General features: G+C 37.1%; 1 protein-coding gene across 11 annotated transcripts in view; it reads right to left on the bottom strand.

Moving 5' to 3' along the window:
* ROBO2 (roundabout guidance receptor 2) overlaps positions 1-18,131 on the bottom strand; it is a 1,562,785-nt gene that overhangs the window by 71,248 nt on the left and 1,473,406 nt on the right. For all 11 annotated transcript variants that reach the window (XM_036349426.1, XM_036349422.1, XM_036349425.1 and 8 more), the window contains one exon: positions 9,859-10,041. In XM_036349426.1, coding sequence (XP_036205319.1) covers positions 9,859-10,041 — 183 coding nt within the window. The remainder of the gene's footprint in view (positions 1-9,858; positions 10,042-18,131) is intronic.

The following is an 18,131-nucleotide window of genomic DNA, read 5'->3' as shown; positions in this document are numbered from 1 at the left end:
TGTGACTTTCTAGTTACATGATTTCTAAGTGACTGTTTTACTCTGCTGAAATAGAGTTAAGAAAGTGTCGTGAATATCATTGTTAATATGGAAATAAGCAGGCACCAATGGGCTACACCTTAAAATACCTGTTAGGAAGTATATAGGGAGAAGCTAAGTATTTCTCCCTAATTTAGATTCTCTTTTTTCCCCACCTGAAGTCTCTGTTGGTGACAGAAAAATAAATGACATTAGAGAAAAGAGGACAACTGATGAGGCACAGAATTGAGTTACAGTCAACTTGCACATACTAACCAATGGTGAATTCTTCATAACATGCACCTCTGCATACCCACTACACAAAAGCAAAAATACATAGTACATTGTGTAAGTACATAACTTACTCGAAGTGGCCTATACACACCATCCTATCTAATAAAAGAGAAACATGGTAATTAGCGGACAACCGCTACCCTTCCCATTGGCTAATCAGGGCGATATGCAAATTAACTGCCAGCCAAGATGGCAGCCGGCAGCCAGGCAGCTTAAACTGAACATGAGGCTTGCTTGCTTCAGTGACGGAGGACTGCAACGTTCCCCGCCTGCCTTGCCGGCCTCTGAGCCTGCAGTTTAAGAAACATTGTAACAAATATAGAAGCTAAACAAAACCCCAGAAACCTGCTTTCACCGAGCTGGGATCTCAGAGCTGGAGTTGATACAGAGTTTCGATTATAGAACAGAAACAAACCAGATACCTGCTTTCAGGAGCGGAGGCCTAAGAGCTGGAGCCTCAGAGCTAAATTGGCCCAGAATAAAAAGAAAAAAAAAGAAAAAAAAAGAAAAAAAGGAGCAGTTGGGAGCTTCCGTCACCTGCCAGACTGAAAACAGCCCTCAGCCCCTCACCCAGACTGGCCAGACACCCCAGTGGGGACCCCTACCCTGAAGGGTGTGTGACCAGCTGCTAACAACCATCATCCCCTCACCCAGGCTGGCCAGGCACCCCAGTGGGGACCCCTACCCTGAAGGGTGTGTGACCAGCTGCAAACAGCCATCATCCCCTCATCCAGGATGCCCAGGCACCCCAGTGGGGACCCCCATCCTGATCCAGGACACCCTTCAGGGCAGACCAGCTGGCCCCCACACGTGCACCAGGCCTCTATCCTATATAGTAAAAGGGTAATATGCCTCCCGGCACCAGGATCAGCGTGACAGGGGGCAGCGCCCAAACCCCCTGATCGCCCTGCGGCTCTGTGTGTGACAGGGGGTGGGGCCACAACCTCCCTATCGGCCCTGCTCTGTTCGTGACAGGGGAAGGCGCCCCAACCTCTGGATCAGCCCTGCTCTGTGCCTGATAGGGGGGAGCTCCCCAACCCCCTGTTCGCCCTGCGGCTCTGTGTGTGACAGGGTGCGGCACACCAACCTGCTGATTGGCCCTGCTCTGTGTGTGACGGGGTAGAGCCATAACCTCCCCATCAGCCCTGCCCTGAGTGTGAGAGTGGCAGTGCCCCAACCCCATGATCGGCCCTGCTCTGTGGGTGATAGAGGGCGACGCCCCAACTGCCCCCCATGGGCCCTGCTCTGTGTGTGATGGGGTAGAGCCATAACCTCCCCATCAGACCTGCCCTGAGTGTGACAGGGTGCGGCACCCCAACCCCCTGATCCGCCCTGCTCTGTGTGTGACAGGGGGAGCTCCCCAACCCCCCTGATGTGCCCTGCTCTGTGCGTGACAGGGGGCAGCGCCCCAACACCCTGATTGTCCCTGCTCTGTGCGTGACAGGGGGTGGCACTGCGACCTCCCCATCGACCCTGCCTTGAGTGTGACAGGGGGCGGTGCCCCAACCCCCCAATTAGCCCTACCCTGAGCGTGACTGAGGGTGGCATTGCAACCTCCTGATCCTCCCTGCTCTGTGCATGACAGGGGCGCCCCCCCAACTCCCCAATTGGCCCTGCTCTGAGCCCGACCAGGGGCTGCACCTAGGGATTGGTCCTGCCCTCTGCCACCCGGGAGCAGGCCTAAGCCAGCAGGTCGTTATCTCCCAAGGGGTCCCAGACTGCGAGAGGGCACAGGCTGGGCTGAGGCCCCCCCCCCCCCCGAGTGCACAAATTTTTGTGCACCGAGCCTCTAATCCTATATAATAAAAGAGAAACATGCAAATTAGCCATCCCTCTGCTATGCTCAAGCCATACCCACAAGCCACGCCCACCACCCAATCAGAGTGACTATGCAAATTAACCTGACAAAGATGGAAGCTAATTTGCATACTCAGGTGTCAGGCACCCCAGGAGGCAACAGCGCCCGTGGCCGTGGGCTCCCAGGACCTTCGCTGGCCCCGGGAGGTGAGGCTGCGGGCTCCTGGGACCTTGCTGGCAGAGAGCGGGAGGTTTGGAGGCCTTGACAGAGCAAGAGACCGCTGGACATAGAGAAAGAGAGAGGGTGGCTTGGAGGGCGCGGCTCCCTCTGTCACCCCAGCTTCCTCATCACAGCTGTGGAAACTGACAGCAGGGAGGAGGAAGTCCTACCTCCACAGAATCAGCCAGAATCAGCCAGAATCACCCATTGGTCAGACAGCTCTCAGCGGCCTGAAAGACAGGACTCTCATTCACCTGCATCTCAGACTGTGACAGTAGAGAGGTGGGAATATGTCTAAGAACAACTGTTGATACAATGTAGCTCTGCAGCCAAAAGATGCTGGCATTATCGACAGAAAATGTCTGCAGAGCAGTGTGAATCTGCTCTTGAAAGAAGGCGGCGCCTGCGACAGGATGTATCTGACCACCAGCTACTGGAAAAACATCGCTCTGATGCCAAAAAACACCGGCATTATCAACAGAGAACGTCTAAGGACAAACGTGCCTTTGAAGTTGAAAGAAGGCATTGGTGAAGACAGAATATGTCTAGAGAACAGTCATCAACAAGTACTACCAATACCGGTAGGAACTGCCTTCTCAGCAAAAATGGAGTACATGAGGATGCAATTCTTGAACATAGTTGTGGTGGAATGACTGTTCAATGTGAATTTTTCCTATCACTAAATTTCTCTGATGAAAAACCATCCGATGGAAAATTTACTCAGTGTTGTAGCAAAGGGAAAGTCTGTCCAAATGATATACATTTTCCAGATTACCCGGCATATTTAAAAAGATTAATGGCAAAGGAAGATTCTGACAGTAAAAAATTCATGGAAAATATTTGTTCCATAAATAGTTCTTTTGCTTTTGCTTCAGGGGTGCAAATATTGCATCACCATCAGGATATGGGCCATACTGTTTTAGAATACATGGACAAGTTTATCACCATACTGGAACTTTACATCCTTAGGATGGTATTTCTCAGAAGTTTGCTCAACTCTATATTTCAGATACAGCTGAAGCTACAAGTAAAAGATTAGCAATGCCAGAAAATCAAGGCTGCTCAGAAAGATTCATGATCAATATCAACAACCTCATGCATGAAATAAATGAATTAAAAAAATTGTACAAGATGCTACATTAGGTAGAAAAGGCAGCCCAATATGAAGCAGCAACAAAAGGTATTGCTCCCACAGAAGTAACAGTGACAATTAAATATGATCATAACAGTGACCCGGGTAGATATAATTCTTCCCATGTATCCAAGGTTGCTGTCATATTCAGAAACACAGATGGAGAACCTCCTTTTGAAAGGGACTTGCTCATTCATTGTAAACCAGATCCCAATAATCCAAATGCCACTAAAATGAAACAAATCAATATCCTGTTTCCTACATTAGATGCAATGACATATCCTATTCTTTTTCCACATGGTGAAAAAGGCTGGGGAACAGATATTGCAATAAGACTCAGAAACAATATTGTAATCGACAATAATACTAGACAAAATGTAAGGACACGAGTCACACAAATGCAGTATTATGGATTTCATCTCTCTGTGCGGAACACGTTCAATCCTATTTTAAATGCAGGGAAATTAACTCAACAGTTTATCGTGGATTCATATTCAAAAATGGAGGTCAATCAGATAAATTTCATCAAAGCAAACCAATCTAAGTTGAGAGTTGAAAAATATAGTGGTTTGATGGATTATCTCAAATCTAGATCTGAAAATGACACTGTGCCAATTGGTAAAATGATAATACTTCCATCATCTTCTGCAGGTAGTCCCAGAAATATGCAGCAGCGATATCAGGATGCTATGGCAATTGTAACAAAGTATGGCAAGCCCAATTTATTCATAACCATGACATGCAAATGGGCAGATATTGCAAACAATTTACAACACTGGCAAAAAGTTGAAAACAGAACTGACTTGGTAGCCAGAGTTTTTAATATTAAGCTGAATGCTCTTTTAAATGATATCTGTAAATTCCATTTATTTGGCAAAGTAATAGCTAAATTTCATGTCATTGAATTTCAGAAACGTGGACTGCCTCACACTCACATATTATTGATATTAGATAGTGAGTCCAAATTACGTTCCCCTAATTAATTCCCTTTCAATGTGCACGAATTTCGTGCACCGGGCTACTAGTTTAGTATAATGAGAATTTTCTATTTTGTATATGTGTATCAAAAAAAAAGAAAAAACCCTTATCTTAATAAAATTACTTGTCTTTTTAAAGCAAGGGAAATAAGAGGACACCTTGAAACGGTGCTCCAAAACTTTTATTCTACTTTGAATAGCAATGAAAAGTTAACTGAATTCTATTAGAACATGGGATTAAATGCAGACTAGATATAAGAATGAACAATTAAAACACCTAAAAAGGAAGTCATTTGGTATTTTGATCAATATTTTTTGTGTGTGTTCAAAGAGAAAGAAACATAAAAATAAATTCCACAGCAAATTGAAAGCTGTTCTGAGGTAGCTATCATTTCAATGATGTTGAACCACTTTGAAGCTGAAAGCAAAGAGGATGGGGAGAGCATAGGTGATTGGACAATCTCATTCTAGTCATGATTTTGATACTCCCAGTGTAGTAATTTTGTGCTTATCAGACATAAATTTGAAATAGGTATGAATCTTTATCAGGAGTTTCTGCTAACATTAAACTGAGAACTTTCAGCAAGCCATGTACGGATGTTTTTAGCTAAAACTAACTAAATAATGCAAAGGTTTCTAAAAAATTCTACAGAAATCACAATCTTAAATCTTTTAGAATGCCATTAAATATTTTGAATATATTACAATATTTACAAAGGATTTATGGTAGAAAGATTCTGCAAGTTTATATCATACAAAAAGAACCTGCACTATTATCTGACAGGATTAACCCTAATCTCATCCTGCTAGGAGTGAGGGGGAAGGAAAGCATGGCTATGCAGTAAATTGCCATTTGGAGGTAAAAAAGCGTTCCGAGTGCCTATCTCCAGTAGGCCACGTTTTCCTACTCCAAATGGACACTTTAATGTTGCCAGCCAAGCCTTGGTCCCTTTCCTGATAAGCTATTTCTCAAATATGAATGTACATTAATCCTCTCTTTAATAAGCATTAACTCAGCCCAGATAATAAGAGTATAAAAATTCCATCCAATATTTTAGTGGTACTTGGATAGTTTTGTCAAATAATGTATATCTTAGAAACAGTTTTAAAAGCTATGCTTGAATTGTTTAATGTTTCATAATTTGCTCACTCAATTGTTAATATTTATTGAGTTTCATAAAATCTGTTGTCTACAGAGGTAATAGTCATAAAATAAAATCACCTTTTTAAAAGTAAAAATATATTTATTACATTAAAAATTTGATGCTTTAAAATTATGAATAAGAAAATGAGCAACATAAATTTGAAAGGAATCATGTAACCTTCATGTGGATTATAATACAGATATATAAAATACATGAACATATATGTTTCATATAATATATATATATATATGTGTATATATATATATTATATAGAATCCTCATGAATGCTACATGGATTTTATTTAAATTTATGCTGTTCATTTTTCTATTTATGAACACTGTTTTACATATGATCAAACATTTACTCCAGTTTCAAAAATAACCTAATATTTTCTGCCAAAATCTCTTTAAAATCTCATTTCACCCTTTAACAACTAGGTTGGTAAATTATTATAGCAAGTCAGGGATGTCAGGTGCAGTGACAACAGGACTCTTAGTGCTCAAATGAAGATTAAGATAAATAACATTGCATGTTGCCCTGGAAAAATCTAAAATGACTTCATGGAGAATATGAGATCTGAGGATGCTTTTTCAAATGTAGATGCCCTTCTTTGCACCACATGGAAACCTGTAGTGCATATTTGTTTTTGAAGAATTTAAATAAAGGATAAAGAGGAAAAAATGAATAGAAAGTTAGTGTGTTACATTGCCCTGGGGAAATCTCTAATTTCTACTATGTAAAGAAGCAAAACATGTTCAGCGAAATTCTCTCAGGTCATTTAAAGGTACAAGTTTGCATTTGATTCTTGATAGTTGTCTTTATAATCTAAAGTGTTAAACTGCGAGTGTTCTCTGATAAATATGTTAAACCTGACATATAAGAAAAATATCAATACTGAGGGGCAGGTTTTCTTTCCTTTCCTTCTAAGCATTCAAATACAGTTTTTCACATGACGGAGAGTCAAAGAAGAGCAGCAATAACAGTCCCTGAATAAGTTTTTGCCTAAAAAGAATGAGTGGGAGACATCCTGCAAGAGTAAGAATTTCCAACCTGAAAGGTATTTACATGTCTCCCCACTAGTTAAAATCCCCCCTATTATACCTCTAGTGGAGATGAAGAGACTTGGAAAGGAGCAGGAAAAGGGGAGTGCTGAAGTCAAATTCTACCTACAGTGCAATTCTACTCAGATCGGTCCAGCTTCATTAAAATACATGTTTCTTAATATGTGTAAGGTTTCAGATATTTAAGTATAATATTATGTCACACTTAGGGCTTGAAATAAAGGAAGTATCTTATAATGCAAATTAATTTAAATAAGTATCCAGAATTTTATTTGGAAAAATTATTTTGCTATCATGTCAACAATAAAGTTTTGAGATTATACAGACATTACAATGTAGTGAAAAAGTAGAAATGTTAGGCTTTTCATCTTGCAAGTAAAATCTCATTTTCTTGTGAAATTTATGATCCCCAGAGAAATGTTTATGAAAATAAAAATATAAACAGAACCAGTACAGAACTTATTCAATATAATTTTATAACACACTTCAGAGAAAAATAGCCCTGTGTGAAATCTCTGTGCTCTTAAAATAGATCATTAGCTCGTGCATGAAATATCAGAATTTAAACCCATGAAAAATATATATTGCATTAATCATTCTTATTTAAAATCCCCATATTCTTTACATAGTATAAGGGCAAGAATGAACACTTTAACAGGTACAGGATAGGCTATTTCTGGAGGGAAATGTGTAAAAAATATCAGCAAGTCAGATATGCAATGCTAGGTACCTGTGGTTTCAATTTTCATTTGCTTCTCACATACAAGAAAGGAACAGCAGTTGCTGGAAGGCAAATTACTAGTTGAAGGTGAATCCATTCTGAGAGACAGCCATCTATCAATTAAGTATAAAGGTTTTGAAAGGCTGCTTTCTGGTTTGGCCTTATTCCAAAATATATGAAGGGCATACACCTTCTGAGTTGGCAGTTCTTCTGCACGCAGATGGATATCAGTCACTATGAGAAATGCTAATAGTAAATGGACTATTCTTGTCAAGCTCAAAGACCAACAGAAATTTTCAAATCAAATACATAGATTTTGCAAAAAACAACAACAAAAAACACAACCTGCTGTTAAAAAAAGAAAAAGAAGGAAAAAATATCTGACATAATTTTACTGAAGCATAAACCTACTAATTATGAGAGCTTTGTTATTTATGAGGCATGAGTGAATGAAGAAGGGTAGAAAGTAAAACTGCCGCACTGCACTGAAGTGACTAGTGTAGTCAATACTTTAATGTTTTCACCAAAGCTAAGCAAAGGGATAACCACAAAGTAGTCCTTGAATGAAATCTGTTCTTCCATATGCTTTACAAGACTTACTAGTATATGAAGGTGTCACAGAGATAAAATGTAACATTGTAAGTGATTAAACACATGGGTTGATAGTACCTTCCAGGAATGAAGGTGGAGCACTGCATTGCAAATCAAGAAGGTACATTAAAGTATCATCAAGGTTCAAGACTGACACTCAGCAGTTACTGCCTGCCATCCCTTTCTGCAAAGAATCTCTCATTGGTGTGGTGGGTCGGCTCTCAAAGCATAAGCAAGACTGAGTGAGCAATCAATAACAAAGATAGCAGATCACAAAGCGTGGAAGCCCCTTTCCAATGGAGACACTACAATACTTTCTCTAGTGCTGGGGATTATTCTATCCAGTAAGTAATAACCTTATTTTCATAAGATATGAACATGAGCCACAATGTTATAATCAAATGATCATATTTAAATGCTGTAAAATAACTGACCAGACAACAAGTGGGTGCTGTGATTTTTCATTTTCAATATTTAGACATTCTCAGCAGTTTAGAAGTCTACAAACTACAGCAGCTTATAAGCTTAATAAGCAATGAAACTCTTGTCAAAATCAGTTATTAAGGTATTTATGCTTCTTACCAAGGTTATAGAAGACTAGGAGCCCAGCGCAGCCCACCCACCTGCAGCCCTGCCTTCACACCCAAACCTGTCCACGCAGAGCTCCAGCACACCTGGCCCAGCCCACAAACCCTCTGGACTTCTCTGGCCCCCTCAAGCCCCACATTTAGTCCCTTGAGTGGCCTCAGGCTCATCCTGCCTTCTCTGGCTGCCTCCCCACTTCTGCCCCATCTCCCTGGCAGGTGGGCCGCAGGGCACTCAGAGTGTGAGCGGTGGGTGGCGAAGGACTGGTGAGGGGGGTGCTATGCGCTCTCACCCCTGCCCTCCCCAGCACGAGATGGTCCTGCCTCCTCCGGGAGGGGCTCCTCCCCACTTCTGCCCATCTCCAGAGAAACACCCCAGCTAATATGCTAATGACCCGGTCATTACCCGTTATGGTGTATCAACTATTAGCATATTAGCTCTTTATTAGTATAGATTGAATAAAATTTCTCAAAAAATTCTAAAGTGTTTGTAGAATAATGTTAAATCAAAATTGTTAGCTTATAAATTCTAAAAGTGTAAAATACAGTGAGACAATTTCTTTGATTGTTGTTAGATAAAACATTTAAAATGAATTGCAGTCAAAATTGTTATTAAGTTTCATTACTGAGTTCATTCTTTTAGTCACTGACAATAATTCTCTCTCTCTCTCTTTCTCTCTCTCTCTCTCTCTCTCTCATCTTGGAAATATTTTAAAGCCCACAATTTTGAAAACCTTGAAATTCTGTTTTGGATTCTAAAACAAAACATCTTTTCAGGCAGGTAGAACACATAGGACCTTCTTTTTCTTCTGCTGCTTCTTTTCCTTCTCCTTTCTAAAATGCTGATTCATCACCTTGAACCAGACATCTATTTAAGTGACTAGTGAATCCTTAATTCATGCATCACCAGTCTTATTAATTCTGTCAAGACTTTTTTCCTGAGCATTTTAGTAATCCTCTTGCCTAAATACAATCTCAAGGAACAGCTTCATAGCATGCAAAGTCTGTGTATTTCTGTGTTTTGAAGAACTAGTTGAAAAAAATGGTTAAGCATTTATCATTGTGCACTCTTGTTATGCTTCATTGAAAATTCAAGCAAAAAGATTGCCTTATGGTCATAATGTGATATACTGAATAGCAATGCATTAAAGCATGTCGTTTATAATTGCATTTTGCAGAACAGATGTTTAAAACAAGCCAAAAAGATTCTTTCATTCATTCACTCTTCTAGTATTCCATCCCATTCCATTCCATTCTTTCTCATTTCAACACATTCCTAAAGATAAGAGGTTTTCTTGGCTGGAAATAGTCTCTTACCAGCATAATTACTGAGTCCCTTTCTCTTCTTTCTTCGCCAATACAACCAGATGCTAAAACCCATCAAAATTACCCAGCAGGCACCACCAATCCCAGCTATAAAGGCTGGTTGCTTCACAACATCAGTGATTTGCTCAGTTATGCTGTTATTGTTTTCAGTAATGACAACTTCATTACGTCCGCCTATGGAAGAAACAATAGTTTTAGTAAATATTAATACAAAAACAAACACAACAATACACATGGTGCTCTAAAGCCACACACACACAAAAAAATAGAAAATTCCTTTGAAAGCAAGTAATAGTGGTTGTGTCCTGAACCTGTCACAATTATTGATAAGAATATTTTATAAGTTACAGAAGAATAATTAAATCATGAGTTTGAAATGTGATTTAAAACATTGCTAATCAGTAAAGAAAATAAATTAAACAAAATCCCCACATTGCTCTCTTATGATTGGTTTACTATTATGAATAATTCAGAACTGCTTCTCGGTTTACCACCTTATAAATGAGTACTAAAACAATTACTAGGGGTTGAAATAATGGCAACTTTTCTTCAGTTAGGTAAAGAGTCCTTTAATGTAGTTTCATACAATAAAAAAATGCAACTGCCACATTCAGCACAGCGTCTTTGCAAATTCTCTTTCCTTTACAGCATGGTCCAAATTCAAATGTTCATGATTCAGAAATATGGGACTTAATACTGTCTTTAATATCATACCAAGGAACTTACTTTGGTCAAACCACTTAATTTTCTGGAATGTATTAAAATCAATGCATAAAACAATGACGATTATGTAAACATCCTTTCATAAAGATTAGTATTTATAATTAAAATGTCATGAAAAGATAAAACTTGTATATTACCGTAAATTATATGAAACTAACTTGAAAATCCACTTAAAAGTTGAGCTCAAAGGACAACTTGAAATATAATTCTAAGGTCTACATAAGTAAAGCATACATTTAAACCTGGACTAAGATTATTCTAGAAGTAGTAGTCACATTTTTGATAATCTAGACCTCTCAGAGGTAATTTTAAAAGTCTTAATCCACATTTTTAAATAGGCATAATCATAATATCACTGAAGAACAAAGATGTAGGTGTTTAACAGATTAAGAAATTTAAACACTGAGAATTAAGTGATTTTTCTTCTTTAAGGTTTTATTTTAATAGCTTTATTGATGCATAATAAACATATAATAAACTGACATATATAAAGTAGTAATTTAATTGTTTTGACATATGCATACAGGCCTGAAACCATTACTATTATCAAGATAATGAATATATCCTTTGGTCCCCAAAGTTTCCTCCTGCCCATTTATTATCCCTCCTTTCAACCTCTCCATGCTAACTCCCAGGCAAACACTGATCTGTCATTGTAGATTATCTTTTTTTCCTAGATTTTTATATACATGGAATTATACAGTATGTACTTTGTTTTATCTGGCTTTCTCAGCACAATTATTTTGAGATTCATCTATGTTGCTGTGTGTAGTTTATTCTATTTTATTACTAAGAGGTATTTCACTTGTGGTATGTAAATACTACAACTTGGAATCAAATGTTCATATAAAGACTAATACATGAATATTTGTAAAAGCTTTGTTTGTGATAGCCTAAACCCGTGGTTGGCAAACTGCGGCTCGAGAGCCACATGCGGCTCTTTGGCCCCTTGAGTGTGGCTCTTCCTAAGACTTAGTAGTACCCTAATTAAGTTAATAACAATGTACCTACCTATATAGTTTAAGTTTAAAAAATTTGGCTCTCAAAAGAAATTTCAATCGTTGTACCATTGATATTTGGCTCTGTTGACTAATGAGTTTGCCAACCACTGGAACTGATTCCAATGTCAATATTATACCTTATTAGTGACTAATCAAATCCTATTTATAAGTAAATTATAATCCAAATATAAATGGCAAATTTTAGCATATCTTATCAAAGGAATGTATAATTTTTATTAGTTATCATGGCACTGAAATATATTAGAAAGATCATGGACTTTGAGGTTCTGTATTTGAATACCATCTCTGCCACTTACTAGCTAAGTAAGCAGTGAGCTTCTGCAGGGCACTTAAATTATTTGAGAACCAGTTTTTGTTCGTTGGCAATAGCGCCTTCTATTTATGAGGGTTGTTTAGATGTTTCATGTAAAGAGGTTAATAGAAACACAGTAGTTTGTGACTCAAAATTATGGCCTACTTAAGGTTAAAGTTTATTTTAAGAGCCACTCAGGTAACTTCAAGGATGTAAGTTGTAAACTGTCTAGATGTGAGAGTCCTGCAAACCACAGGTGACTTGTTTATTGCAGTTTCTCTTTTATTCCAAATAAGAAAATCAGCCCACAATACCCAGACTGCCTTATAGTTGAGTGTAACAAAGTGAATGCGTATTGGCCAATGATACATGGGCACAAGTGATGCATATTAGGTACTACCTTCAGACTTGACCCGTAGGTTGTGACAATACTTAGGGGATATCGCCTCCTTAAGAGATGGGAGAGCCATTAACTGGAAAGACTGAAATATCCTGAATAACTGTATAAAATCTGCTACCCCATTTTAGACTGGGCTATAAATAAGAAAGAAACCTGTCATTTGTTAAGCCAATCAGAATGCAGGCTTCTCTGTTATAGCAGCTAGCCTTTTTTATACGTACTTTTATTTCATTTCTAAAATGTCTTTTGTGTTTAATTTAAGACAAAATACAGTTCACTTATATAGTTAGTAAACCTGGTTCATGTTCCCAATTTATCTGCCCTTAATTATTTTATATATAAATATCGTCAAAATGTATTTAAAATGAGCTCATATTTTCAATATGAGACATAGGTATATCTGGTGATTTATTTTAGCTACTAAAGAGAAAATAATACCTCACAGAACGAAGAGAAAAGAACATTTCTTCATTTGTGTAAAAGGTTAATAAAATATCATATTTAATATAGTGCAATATTTGTTACCATAGGTGTATTACTTATCCTTATGCTGCTATTTTTGAAACAATGTTGTCAGTTGCACTAATTATAGCATAGAGAAATTGTTGTGTGTGACCTGTAATGCTCCATTGTTCTTGCAGACAAAAAAGTTATAGTGAAATATAATGTCTTCCTTCTATTGGAGAGTAATGAAGAACAAAACTAATTTGTTTCACTAAAAATTAATTAGACACATCAGATTCAAGAGTACCTATTATTGTGAAAGTTTGCACCTGTTCCATGTATTATTACCAACTATGTAAGATAAGTGTGAAATGATCAAATGATTAAAGAAATACTAGCTATATTATAAAGCACAATTACTAAAAATTTTAAGTCAATGTCACATTGTTATAAGGCATACTGTCGGATGCTTATGTATATAAATGCATTTGGTAGCATTTGTGTGTTTGTGAGTGCACCAATATATAGAACTATGGACACATTGATGTAAAAGTCATCTTACCAGTGAAAGCTACATACAAAAGACCAATTTTACTTTTAAGCCTGTGTAAGACTGTTTATTATGTTTACACAACATTTTAATTGATGGCCTCTTAATGGAATTTTCTGGAATGAAAACTAAACTGAGAAGGAATAGATGAAACAGTACATGGTCTGGCATAAGACAAATCTGAATTTAACAGCTATAAATTACATCAAATGTCAATACATGACTTAATTAAAGTAGAAGGAAAATGAGGTAGAGCTTGAGTCACTTTAAGTGCTGTTTCCAGTGCTACACAGACAATAGGAGAAGCATAAATTGAAACAGAACAGAAAGTTAAACATCGCAATAACTTTCAACCAAGGGATAACAGTTGTGTAGATAAGATTATCAGACAAGATGTTAAGGTAGATATGCAGCGGTAATTAAAGAAACAATTAAGGACTTCTTTAGTACAACAGTATTTATTAAAAAGAAATAAGACTATTGGGGACAACTAGCCTTTTCTGGGTTGAATTTTGCTTGCTGTATGTGTGTGAATATGGGTGTGTGCATGTGTTTTCATTTCAAGTGAAAAAATATTCCATTTTCTGTGATTACAATTGGAATATTGCATATTCTACCTATTGAATGAGAGATAAAACTATCATTAAGGAGGTTACTTTTATTTCATAGAAAGATTCTAACATCTTTGCATGATACATGAAACTATAAATTAAAAGATACACATTTTGCATTTAAAGACTTAGTTTTCTTAAAATAATGAGTTAAGTGAAACTTTCCTTTTGATTTAACATAATTGTATATTCACTTTATCGTTTTCAATTCCTATACATTCATTAATTTCTTAACTGTCATGACATGAACATGGTAAAATGATATGCTTGCAATTATTTACTTGCCTCACAGTGTTATAAATCCCCAAAATATTGGGGAGCAAACAGGTAGTCACTATAAAACAATAACAAAACGTTGCCATGCTTGAAAATTATATTTATAACTAAAGATTATAGAAAAATAAAAAGGAAAATATAGATATTCAATCTTCTTGATCTTTAGTTAAACAATTATATTCAATCCATTTTATATATGTGCTAGAGAGATAGTACAAAAATGAAAACAAGGTTCGTTTAGTCTTCTAGGAGCTCTCATAGAAAACTACATCTTTTAAATGTGTCTCATATCTAAATTAAGTTAAGAATTAACTTATTTCTAAATACTATAAATGGAATATATATGTCAGTTAAATTCTTTTGGGTGTACCTGTATTTCTTTCTGAGTCCAATTTATTAAAAAAAAATCTCAGAAAGGCAAGATTGTAGGTTTCCCTCAGGTTAAGAAATTAATTCAGTCTGTATGACTAATTAAAAAAGGAAAGGCAATTTAGAGGAAAGTTAGTACTATAACTTTTTCTCTTCAATTCCTTTTTATATATAAGAAGGGAAACTTGGAGAATCTAAAAAAAAAAAAAAAGGTACCACTACAATGGAGAATCTAAAAAAAATGTATCACTACAAAGGAATGCTAAATCTCTTCAGATACAATAAATACTTTGTAATAAGGAATGTAATCAGAAATGAGCAGTATGCTCTCTGTGCATCATTTCAAAAAATAAACAGAAGACAATGGAATGACAAATTGGCTTGCATCAAACGCTAGACAGTGTTTTTAAAATATATAAATTCTTGGTAGGATATTTTTTAAAAGTTAAAGATTATGACAAGCAAATAAAAGCAGGGAGAACTGGAGATATTGCCTCTTGAAAGAAAGGACCACAATAGGGAAAATCTAAATTTATGAGGTACTTTTTCTCCCTGGGAGACCTCAATCTATGCAGGGCTAGTCAGCTAGAACACAAGCTGAAAACCTTACTCTTATTGATGTGATGTGGAAGAAGACAGCGTTCAAAGCTTCAGAGTGACTGAAAATTAAAAGAGAAACCACGTGAAAGAGGCGGCCACAGGAGAGTGGTGTTCCAAAACCTGTAGATATATCCCCCTCTGTCCTGGAGTGAACTCTGTGCATGCAGAAAGAAGACGTATGGTGAGAAAGAAGGGTTTAGTGAGAACCAAAAGCTAGAAGACTGAAAAGGCTGAACAGACTTTTCCTGCATCTGTCCATAGCTGAGAAAATTGTGTTTGAACTTTTAATTTGATCAACTTAAGGTATCTAGATAAACATATTAAACATTTCACTGAAACCTCAAGTGGGCCATGCTTTAGAAGCAAAAATCAAACTGAAGTTTTAACTTAAGAATAAAGTCAAAAGATCAACAGCTCCATACTAACTGGATACTTCCATTTCTGGCCATGAAGAAATAATAGCTACAGGCATGTAAATCCACCATAAACAATTAGAATACTAACAAAATGTAAAAAAAGCAAGCCAACACAGGATCAAGATGGTCAGCCAGTAATGTAACTGTGTCTAGAACAAAATCACCACTGTTCAGAAGATAACAAAATTTTATAGCATGTCACCTGCAATTTCCAGTGTACAGCAAAAAAAAATTAGTGGATATAGAAAAACAAGCAAAATATTAACAAAATACTAGAAAAAGGAGACCCAAAATCAAGAGAAAATAAATCAATAGACATATACCATTAGGTGATACAAATGTTGAAACTAGGGGGCAAGGACTTCAAAGTAGCTACTACAATATGTTCATGAACTTAATAGAGTTATAATCAATAAACAAAAGGGGAAATTTCAGCGGAAGTGGAAAATATAAAAGATAACAAATGGAAATTCTAAAACACAAGAGTGTACTATATGAAATAAATAATTCACTGCATACTTCTATTTCTTGCCATGAAGAAATAACAGCTATGGACATGCAAACCCACCATAAACAAGTAGAATACTCGACAAAATATGTGAAACAAAGGGCAAGATTGTAAAAAAAGGGAAATAAACAAGGTTGATCTTACCATTTTCATAGCTTTCGATCTATAGACAATTTAAAACACAACCAATAATAACACTTTAGTTTTCATATTGGCATTTGTTACATATCCTATATAATAAAAGGGTAATATGCAAATAGACCAAACAGCAGAACTGAACAACCAATCAAAGCAATATGCTAATGATATGCTAAGGTGCTCAACCACTTGCTATGACGTGCACAGACCACCAGAGGGAAGACAGTCAACTGGTTGACCAGTCGCTATGATGTGTACTGACCACCAGGGGGCAGATGCTTTGATCATAAGGTTAGCTTGCTGCTGGGGTCCAGTTGATCAGGACTGAGCAAGATGGGCTGGACATGCCCTGGAGCCCTCCTTTGGTCCGTCCCCAGCCCAATCGTGCACGTGAGGGGTCCCTCAGCCTGTCCTGTACCCTCTCACAATCCAGGACCCCTTGGGGGATGTTGGAGAATTAGTTTCAGCTTGATCCCACAGGTCACTCCCCTTGGGAGGGCGCCAGATGCAGGGCTCATGGCTGGCAACCGCTGCTGTGGCAGCATGAGCCTCTCTGGATTGGGACTAATTGGGCAAGAGTCCACAGCAGGCACACTGGGGCCAGGATGAGCGGGAGCAGTAGGTAGGAGCTGCAGGCATCATTGGACTGTGGGTTTGGGCTGGATCCCTGCAGACCACCCAAAGGGACCCCACCCATGAAAGAATTTGTGAACCAGGCCTCTAGTATACAAGCAAAAGGCATAACAATAGCAGAAAGAGTGAGAGGAAGGAAAATGGAATTATATATTTTTAGATCCTTATCCTATAAGCAAATCTTAGAGTAACCATTAAAAAAGAGGTATAGCACAGCTCAATGGTTGAGCATTGACCTATGAACCAGAAGGTCATGGTTCAAATCCCTGTCAGGGCACATGCCTGGGTTGTGGGCTCAATCCCCAGTAGAAGGTGTGCAGGAGACAGCTGACCAATGATTCCATCAATGATTCTCTTTCATCACTGATGTTTCTATTTCTCTCTCCTCCCCTCCTCTCTGGAATCAATCACAATATATATATTTTTAAAAAGAGGTATACTAGACATAAAATATAATATAGAAAGGATTTTAATTTATCCAAAAGAAATCAGGAAATTAGGTAAATAAGAATAAACTTAGAAAATAAATAGTGATATTGTAATATTAAGCCCCAATGCATCAAATGAATTCCATTGAAGATAATAGTCTAAATAAGCCAATTAAGAGGCAATGATTGTCATATTGGGTAAAAAAAAGAAAGAGCTAACAATATATTTTTTAAATAGAAATATACCTTAAATACAGAGAAACAGAAGTTAAAATAAAAGGATTGAAAAAACACAAACCAAGTAAACACTTATAATATGATGTGGCTATCCTAATATCAGATAAAGTAGATCACAGACAAAAATCTTACTAGTAAATAGGTAAGACATTTCATAATGATAAAGGATAAGTTCATTAATAAGATATAACAATCTTAAAATGCATTGACTTAAAATAGAGTAACAAAATACATGAAACAATACCTTATATACAGAAAGAAAAAATAAACAAGCTTACAATTATAATAAATTGCTAGTCTCTTTTTTATTAATTAAAAGAATAGACAGAAAAACATTAAGGACCTGAATAATACTACCAACTAATTTGACCTGACATTTATTTAACATCCTACTCTAAAAGAGAAAAATCCACATACTTTTCAAGTGCATAAGAAACATTCATTAAGAACAAATACTGGTCCATTAAAACAAATGTCCATATTTAAAAGGCCATATTCTTACAATGTACTTGCTCTGACCTTGGTGGAATTGAATTTGAAATCAGTAATTAAAAGCTATCTGGAAAATCCCAAAACATTAGGAAATTCAACAATGAACTTCTAAATAACCTCTGTAA

The sequence above is a fragment of the Myotis myotis genome, unplaced genomic scaffold (genome assembly GCF_014108235.1).
Source record: "Myotis myotis isolate mMyoMyo1 unplaced genomic scaffold, mMyoMyo1.p scaffold_m19_p_2, whole genome shotgun sequence".
Classification (NCBI taxonomy): Eukaryota; Metazoa; Chordata; class Mammalia; order Chiroptera; family Vespertilionidae; genus Myotis; species Myotis myotis.
The sequence above is the reverse complement of the archived record's forward strand: the minus strand, read 5'-3'. Positions and strand labels throughout refer to the sequence as shown.